General features: G+C 39.2%; 1 protein-coding gene across 1 annotated transcript in view; it reads left to right on the top strand.

The window, feature by feature from the left end:
- The window catches only part of Hel25E (ATP-dependent RNA helicase 25E), a 9724-nt gene extending 689 nt beyond the window's left edge, over positions 1-9035 (top strand). The window contains exons 2-10 of the mRNA XM_027360457.2: positions 3160-3371; positions 3479-3606; positions 3786-4062; positions 4251-4369; positions 6174-6305; positions 7645-7791; positions 7907-8044; positions 8240-8386; positions 8545-9035. Of these exons, the coding sequence (XP_027216258.2) occupies positions 3160-3371; positions 3479-3606; positions 3786-4062; positions 4251-4369; positions 6174-6305; positions 7645-7791; positions 7907-8044; positions 8240-8371 (1285 nt within the window). The 3' untranslated portion in view covers positions 8372-8386; positions 8545-9035. The remainder of the gene's footprint in view (positions 1-3159; positions 3372-3478; positions 3607-3785; positions 4063-4250; positions 4370-6173; positions 6306-7644; positions 7792-7906; positions 8045-8239; positions 8387-8544) is intronic.
- Positions 9036-9494: the final 459 nt, after the last annotated feature.

The following is a 9494-nucleotide window of genomic DNA, read 5'->3' as shown; positions in this document are numbered from 1 at the left end:
ACCATGCAGATTTATGGAGTCAAGTTTAAAGCTCGGAATGGCCTCAAGCTGCGTTCGGATCTCGTCCTGCTCGTCCAGACACGTCGGGCAGGAGGTTTTGACCGGAACCTGTACGTTCTCGTCCTGGACAAGATGCCTATCTCGTCGTCGTCGTCCTCAGGAAGGCGAGCGGGATGAGATGACGTCACAATAGCATTTGTATGTAAACAGTGAAAGTTAAAGGCAACCACAAGATATTGATGGGTAATTTTATGGCCCTTTATTGGTGTTATCCAAAGATATTTTTGTTTGTTAGTTAGATATGCATCAAAGGTGTTACAAAACCTGTGCAGCATTGAGAATAAGGACACATGCTCAGACTGCATTTGTAACTCCTCGTCTTGCTCATCCAGACAACTCATCCAGGACCAGCAGGACAAGGGGGGCAGCGTTCGGAACCTGCAAGACCCTTGCTGCCCAGAATGCAGCTGGCTTGAATGTTCTTTTTTTTTTTATCATACTGGTGTCTTCATTTTACATGCAGCATAGGTTTTGTAACTGCTTTGATGCATATTTAACTTACCTGTAATTGACAAACGCAAAAATATTATTTGATAACCTCAACAAAGGGCCATAAAATTACCCATCAATATCTTGTGGTTGCTTGCAACTGTCAATGTTTACATACAAAAGCTATTGTGATGTCATCTTGTCCTGCTCACCCAGCTTCACAGGAGGGCGAGATGGACAACTTGTCCAGGACGAGAGAGTAGAGGTTCCGAACGGTCAAGACATCTTGACCAACTGGTCTGAAGCAGTAGTCCCGAACGCAACATAAGAGTGAATGTTTACTTTTGAGCTGGTTGCATTTCGGGTAGCAAGGGTTTTCGAGATTCTGAATGCGGCCTCATTGTCCTGATCGTTCTTGACAAGCTCTCTGCACGAGCAAGGCGAGGAGTTACAAACGCAGCATAATTAGGCCTTTGCTGCCCAAAATGCATCCAGCTTGAAAGTAAACATTCATTCTTTTAGCACACCGGTTTCTTTTTCACATGCTGTCTAGGTAACTACTATAATGCATGTTTAATTTATCTGCAACTGACAAACAAAAATATCCTTTGATAACATCAATAAAAGGCCATAAAGTAACCCATCAATATCTTATGGTTACCTACAATAGTCATTTTTTACATACAAATGCTATTGTAATGTCATCTCATCCTACTCGCCCAGCTTTCCAGGATGGTGAAATGGACAACATGTCAAGGATGAGAAAGTACAGGTTCCAAGCAGTCAAAACCTTATGTCTAACTTGTCTGGATGAGCAGAACGAGGAGTTCTGAGCACAGCTTTATGCCATGATGATAAAGCCGAGGCCAAAATATGGCCTCTTGCTTATCAGCTGATGCTAGGACAAGATGACCGTTTGGAACCTCTGCTTTCTTGTCCTTGACAAGTTGACCATCGCATCCTCCTTCCCACCAGGGCGAGCAGGATGAGATGTCATGATAGCATTTGTGTATGAAAACAAAGCTGTTGCTGGCAGTCATGAGATATTGATAGTTATATTTATTGCATTTTAGTGATATCAAAGGATATTTGTTTGTCAGTTGCTGGCGCATCAAAGGAATTGCAAAACCTATGTAGCGTGTGAAATAAAGACACCAGTATAATAATATAATGAATGGTTACTTTCAAGCTGGTTGCATTGTAGGTAGAGAGGGCCTTAGAGGTTTTGAATGCGGCCTCATTGTTCTGCTGGTCCTGACAAGTTGTCTGGACGAGCAAGACGAGGAGTTCCAAACCCAGCATTAAGAAACTAGTACATGTGGTATTATCTATTTGATGCTCATTTACACGTAATTTTATGATTTTTTACCATACTTCATCTTCAAATGATATATAATACCATTGTTTCATTAACTTAACAATTTCTCCAATCTAAACAAATATTACGCTCAATAAAATTTGGTTTGACATCATAGCGCAATAACATCTTCACACTAATGCCAGTGGGTATATAGCAGGACTGTCATTTCAGTAATCCCTTCTGCTTTTCCTGTACTCTATGATGTAGCAGTGTGTAGTAGTAATGACGTCAGACCGATTGGTTAAAATATCAGATGGGTAGATGATGATGCTAGACAGGTTGTTTATGATGTTAGACCTGTAGATTATGACGTCCGAGTCGATAGATGATAGACACCAGAAATGAGAGAAATAGTTTACATGAAATTAGATACAGATATTCATAATACTGTTTAATTTTATTGCCTTGAATACATAACATATGATTTATTGATACAAAATTGCCTTGGGATTTTGACGTTCACAGGAATGAGAATGAAAATACAAAGAGAAGGGGAAATTGCCATTTGCTTCTGTAGTGTAAGAAGTATTTTCTGAAAGTGCTGATGGCATTGGATGTTTGTTAGAGGAAATATTAGGGTAATAGAGACGCACCCTCCTAAAGGCCGTTGAAAAATTGATGTTTTTCTTTAGGAAATACAATGATTTCATCGATTCTGGATGTTGTTTCTCCTGTGAATGAATCATTCAGGAGATCGAGTACTATTTCTCTATCAATGAACTTGATTTGATAGTCCTGTTAGTAGGGGATAGCATGAAGTATATTAGGGAAATTAGGAGGTAAAATAGGCTTAAATAAGAGGAATGATAATAAAAAATGCATAAAACTAGCACAAAAAAATTAAAATCGGCCAATTACATTCTTCAGATGCAACAGCCATCCTTGAAATTCTACTGTTTGATAACTCTATGGGAATTCACATGCCCTCACATTTCTCACTGGTGTGCTACCTCAAAATTAGCGGGCCAGTGAGCTGTGAACTTGGTGGCTGGCGATAAGAAGTGTGAAACGCTGAATGCGCACGATTCTAAGTAAGGGTATAGAGAAATAAAGTATGCAAATGAAATATAACAACATTAATGAAAGACTTTTAAATGCCACTTCAGCGTAAACTATGTTGTATTCTACTCTATTTCTTCCTCTCTATAAGATGGCAGTGTCCATATTTCTTCCTCTCTATAAGATGGCAGTGTCCATTTCTCTATATCTATGCGTGTCGCAAGTTATTACCAATTATAGATTATTTTCCAAAGTAAAAAATATTTATGTATTTATATGATAAAGACCATAAATTCCCCTCTTCTCACCAGAATGGCCGACCAGGAGCCTGAACTTCTCGACTACGAGGAGGATGAGGATGCGGTGGAGGCAGGAGTAGGAGAGACAACCGAGGCTGCCCCAGCCAAAAAGGATGTGAAGGGTACCTATGTGTCCATCCATTCCTCAGGCTTCAGGGATTTCCTGCTGAAGCCAGAGATCCTAAGATCCATTGTAGACTGTGGCTTTGAGCATCCTTCAGAAGGTAAGGTCATCAGTACTGTGCTCATACTTGCATACATGCATATTAAATAATCATCATGCAGTTATCCTTTGACCTTTTACTAACTGATAACTTGTTTTGATATTCAGTGCAGCATGAGTGCATCCCTCAAGCTGTGTTGGGCATGGACATCTTGGGCCAAGCTAAATCGGGTATGGGAAAGACTGCAGTGTTTGTGTTGGCAACACTTCAGCAGATTGACCCTGTAGATGGTCAGGTAAGAGAACTTGATTTTTTATTTGTAGGTTGGTGTGTTAGACGGAAATAAGAGGATGCATAGACATGCTTACATAAATGGGATATTCATTATGGAATACTTGTTACTCTCTTTCAAATATAAGATCGATAGGTTTGAATATTAGTTAGCATAGATTGACAAGCATTTATTTTTTTCAGGTGTCAGTGCTGGTAATGTGTCATACACGAGAGTTGGCTTACCAGATAGCCAAGGAGTATGAGAGATTCAGCAAGTACATGCCCAACGCCAAGGTGGGGGTGTTCTTCGGAGGCCTGAATGTTCAGAAGGACGAAGAGACCCTCAAGAACAACTGCCCCCACATTGTTGTCGGTACTCCTGGCCGTGTTCTTGCTCTGGTGCGCAACAAGAAGCTCAATCTCCGCCATTTGAAACACTTTGTGTTGGATGAATGTGACAAGATGCTGGAACAGCTTGGTATGTTAAAGCTCATATTACAAGATTCACTGGTACAATCTTGTTAATACTAAGTTAGTGCCTATCAATCTCTTGTTATATCTTTGTGCACCCAGTCTGTGATTAATAATTTTAGTTGAAAATCTTGTAAAAGAGATTTGTATTAAGAGATAGATCAGCCCCTAATCATTGTCTGTCTTTTGTTTTAGATATGCGACGAGATGTGCAAGAAATCTTCCGTAATACTCCACATGAAAAGCAAGTGATGATGTTCAGCGCCACCTTGAGCAAGGAGATCCGCCCCGTGTGCAAGAAGTTTATGCAAGATGTAATTACTGCAACCTTTGTCTTGTTTCTACTACGGTATATCAACACGACCAGCTTTGTGTTGTGTCTCGATACCAACCATCCCGCATGGATGGGTGGTACACCTTCCTGGGAGCATACCCAGCGTGCCTTGCTGCCACTGCCAGTTCCCTGAAGACGACAGGAAAGAGAAAGATCGTTCCTGGCCAAAAGTCACACCTCTTAGATCATTCCATCAGCCATCCACTCTTTCATTGCCATTGCCATCTGCCCCCCCACTTCATCACCAGCTCCTCCCCCTCTGATTCTCAGTCATTACCATCTGTCATTTTGCCCAGTATCTGCTGTTAAGATCAATCACCTCTCCAGCATTCATGTGACAACAACAGTCCTATATCCTGCAGTCATCCTGAAGGCTTGGGCATCCCGGCCCAGCCTGTTGGCGTCCTCCTTATCTGCCATCAGTTTCCCAAACCCAGACCTACATCCTTCTTGCACTTATCCTTCCAGAGGTGCAAATTCCACATCACACTCCTGTCTTGGACTGGGCTCTCCCTACCTCCCCACCCAGTCTGCTCTCCAATCCTTGTGCACTTTTCTTCGTTCGTTCCCCCTCCCATGTCTGCGCAAACATTCTGCGAAGAAGGGACGGACACCCATTGTTTTCATTAAAAAAAAAAAAAAAGAAAAAGAAAAAAAATAATGGGTGGGGAAAAAGATTCAACAAGACTTGTCCTTATTCCCGCACCGTGGCAAGTGGTGCATATCCTTGATAACCCAAAGCCAACCTGTACCCTTTATCCTAATATCCTGTACAATCCTACCCACCAACACAAAACACAAACCCATCTATCAAACGTCCAATATTTTCATCATGAAAAAAAAGTGAAAGAAAAAGATCACCTCACCCCATGTGGAGGATCAGAGAAGCTGGCCTTCAAGAAACCACATAGAGGAAGACGGCGCTCCTACAGGAAGTGCTTGGGAGTGGAGGAGAGGAGGTAATGTGACGCAGGCTGATGAAGAACCCGCGAAGGACACCTTGTGTGCGTTCCGAAGAGGTGTTGCTGGAGGGCCGTAGTTGGTGACTTGCAGCTTTAACGCCCGGGCCACTCCTTGTCCGTTCCTCATGGCAGGCATCCAAGGTTTGGGGTCTGGGAAGGGTTTGTGAGTGCAAGAGGGGATGCATTCTAGGTTTTTCCTTTGAGAATATGGCAGGTAGTTTGTCAGGAAGCACATGTGCCTCTGATGTATATGGTTTAGTCATTGCATTGTCTGCATAATTTGATAAGTACAATTAAGTTAGTCAGAGGCATATTTGCTTTTAACTTTTACCATACTGTTTCTTAATTAGATGTATATCAAAGATTTAAAGATATGTCAAGACTAAAATTCACATCTAGAAATCAATTTTAGGTCTCAGTTGCAATTTCATTTTAGCCAAAGAAGATTTGACTGTGCAGCTTTACAGAAATGGCTTACCTCTTTCCTTCCCATACTCCCAATTCTTCCCCATCCTTTATTTATTTTTACTAATTCAATAGATGAGTTGTAAAGTAGTTTTTTTTCATCACTTGTATTTGACAGATCTACTTGCCCTGAGAACCTACGTTGGAAGAGGGAATGTGGCACTCCTCTCAAGATTTTGTTTTTTTTATTCTTCCCTTAACCTGCTCCTGTTTTAAACTTGTTAGTAATGATATCCCTCCCCCCTTTCGTTAACAACCTCTGTTTCCTCCTTCCCTCCCATTTCCTTTTTGTGGAATCCCCCCCCCCTCTCACTCCCTCCCCCTAGTATGCATCATTTTGTTAACTTGTCTTTACAGCCCATGGAAGTATATGTTGATGATGAAGCCAAGTTGACTCTTCATGGTCTGCAGCAGCACTACGTTAAAATCAAGGAAAACGAGAAGAATCGCAAATTGTTTGAATTACTTGATGCTTTAGAGTTCAACCAGGTAAATCCTCAAATGCAATTTTGTTTACAGTTTAGGCAGTCACTTGTAAGAGGTGTGGAGAGGTATGGGTGTCTGGACTGATGTATGTTAGATGTTTTAGCTTATATTCCATTTATGGAAAGTGAAGAAATAGTGCATGTTTGTTCAGTATTTTGCGGTAAGCTATAGTGTTCATTTTCATGGGGAGTATTATTAACCCATCAGCGACGGGTAAAAATTTTGTCAAGTTTACGTATGCACCGGCTTGTTGACGCGCACCGGCAGTTTCCCCTGTTTGCGCCCGGCTCGATCGGTAGTTTGCGAGCTACATATAGCACCTAAAAGCTTTTATTTTGCTAAAAAAAAAATTAAAAATATTAAAATTTTGAAGGTTTTTACTTTAGGTGCCATTGCCTAAAATCTTTACCATATAAATGAAGCCGCTACTACTCGAGAAAAACAACCTCCGTCTGACGAGCCAGTAGCTCGGGAATGGGCATGGCATGATGCCCCCGGCGTTTGGTCCACAACAGCCATGGCATGTACGTACGTGACACCCGGCGCCAATGGGTTAATAAATGGATTATGTACTGGGTATAAAGGAACCAAAGTGACATTTAGTGTGCATCATTTCTTTTAGAGAACTATTTTGTTGTATTGATTTTGTCATACACCAATAATTTCACTAGTTCTTTGTTACCAAAGAGCCAATAACTATTCTTACCCTTTTCTCTGGTGGAAAAAAAAAAGAAAAAATACTATTATACATTTTGTGTAATTGGAAAGTAGTTTGGTAATATTGATATAATAACTACACCAATCATATTAAGGAGATTGTAAAAAAGTCAGATGGACCTATTAATGTGTTTCATGGTGATTAAATGCATCAGGAATCATCTATGTATAAAGAAATTTTACAAAGCAATTACAAGGGACAATGCATATACCAGGCACCAATGGGTTGAAAGTTTTTTTCAGTATTAGTGAGATCCTGCCATAGTACCCCATAGGTTTCGGTATGCATAGTTGATGGTTGTCAGTCCATTTTATAGTTTGACAGCGACTTGTTGGTTAGGGAAATGAATTACTAAAGAGAAGTAAGTATGGTTGAAAGGGGTCTTTTATCCTGGAAAATATTTGGAACAAATTTGATACAATTTCCTTTGTTAGATATTTCCCTCCCACCATCTCTCTTTAGCGAATGAAGTTCAGAGCATTTAAAAACCAAAGAAATAAAAATAATAGAAAAAAAGTACCCAAATTTGATTGTCATTTTTTCCTCAGGAGTCAGACGTAAACACTTGAGGTACCTGGTAATCATAGCATTTAATTTTCCACTAATCTCCATGCTATTTTTCAGGTTGTCATATTTGTTAAGTCTGTCCAGAGATGCATGGCCTTGGCACAGCTGTTGGTTGAACAGAACTTCCCAGCCATTGCTATCCACCGTGCCATGCAGCAGGAGGAGAGACTCAGCCGTTACCAGCAGTTTAAGGACTTCCAGAAGGTGTGTAGGATGTGCATGGTTTCTTGAGGGAACAAGTTAAACATGTAATTATTATATATATGTTGGTAATGTCTTAATATGTTTGTTGGTTTTCAAGTATTTTCTCTTCTTCTAGCGTATTCTGGTGGCAACAAACTTGTTTGGTAGAGGAATGGATATTGAGCGAGTGAACATCGTATTCAACTATGATATGCCTGAAGACAGTGACACATACCTTCATAGAGTAGCAAGAGCTGGTCGATTCGGAACCAAGGTGAGTTCTATCTTCTTGCCTTTGAATCTGTACATCAAGCTGATTTCTTGCCAGATAACACGATTATTTATTCCCTTATAAAAAATCAAGATGTTACATCAGCAAGATGAGATGTATAATTTTTTTTTTCCCTCTTCCCCCAATGTTTCCCTATGTCTTGAGATGAAGATCTTCTAATCCTTCTTTAATTTACAGGGTTTAGCTGTCACATTTGTGAGTGAAGAGAGTGACGCAAAGATTTTGAATGAGGTTCAGGAGAGATTCGATGTAAACATCACAGAGCTACCTGACGAGATTGAGCTCAGCTCATACATTGAAGGTCGTTAAAATGGGAGAGAGAAGGTGAGCAAAAGACATTGAATTACTTCTTGTGTAAAGTTGTTTATCAACTGTCTGTGTGAAAAAGTGGAGTTGGAACTAAGGCTTTGTTTTAAGTGATTGATATGACATGCACATACCCAAACTGCTTTCTGCTACTAATATTTATGTTCTCTTTGCAGGAGTACTTGTAGGGTCCAGATGAGGCGCTGGTGTAGTGTGAATGGTATAAGAAATGTTACTGTAAATGATTCCTGGTGTATTTCATGTTGAGATTGATATTTTGAATGATCCTTTTATTTTGTAGTAGTATTAGTGATACACACGTTTTGTTTCAATCTGAAAACAGTTATAACCAAAGCTTGCATCTCATTAATGACTGCATTATACAGGCTTTTTTTTTCATTATTATTATTATTATTATTATTATAATTATTACTATTGTTTTTTAGTTAGGAACTATAAATGTTTGGAAACTTTGCAGTCATGTAAAGTGTGACTGTAGTCAGAATATTTTTAAGTTTGTGAATAACCCATATGTAGCATTCATCATATGAGCATACTTTTGCTACCTTAGCATTAAAAGTAGCAGAGTTTGATTTTGCAATGAAGTACAAGTGTTTATGTATATCATTTACTAATTTTAAGAAAAATAAAGACTACAAAATTCGAATCATGTTTATTAGCCCTTCACAAGCATAATTTTACAGGATAACCTGAGTTTTTATAGATTATCAATGGGTGAAGTACTTTTACCAACACTGCTTTTTTTACCAAATATTCCAGAAAATAATAAGATGGAGAAAAAGAATGTGTGCCCTAGCAGTATCTTGCCATTTTCCTACATAATTCCTCCATAATCATTTATGAAAATGAAAGTTTGTTGTAATGGTAATGAAAATCTGAATTGTTGATACAAGAGTTATAAAATTTTTCTAATCCATAAATAAAAAGTGTGTTAGAAATGAGTGACTCAAAATAAATAAATAAATAAAAAATAAACCCCTTTAGTTTCTCGAGTGAATGAAACAGTAGAAACATGACTAAGGCCGGATATTTAAAGTTAGTGCAAGATGAGTGACTTCAGTTCCACATTTTTCATAGGAACGTAGATATCAATATTTAAAGATTA

Source organism: Penaeus vannamei, chromosome 29 (genome assembly GCF_042767895.1).
Source record: "Penaeus vannamei isolate JL-2024 chromosome 29, ASM4276789v1, whole genome shotgun sequence".
Lineage (NCBI taxonomy): Eukaryota > Metazoa > Arthropoda > Malacostraca > Decapoda > Penaeidae > Penaeus > Penaeus vannamei.
Note: the sequence above shows the minus strand (reverse complement) of the source record. Positions and strands in the feature narration are given on the sequence as shown.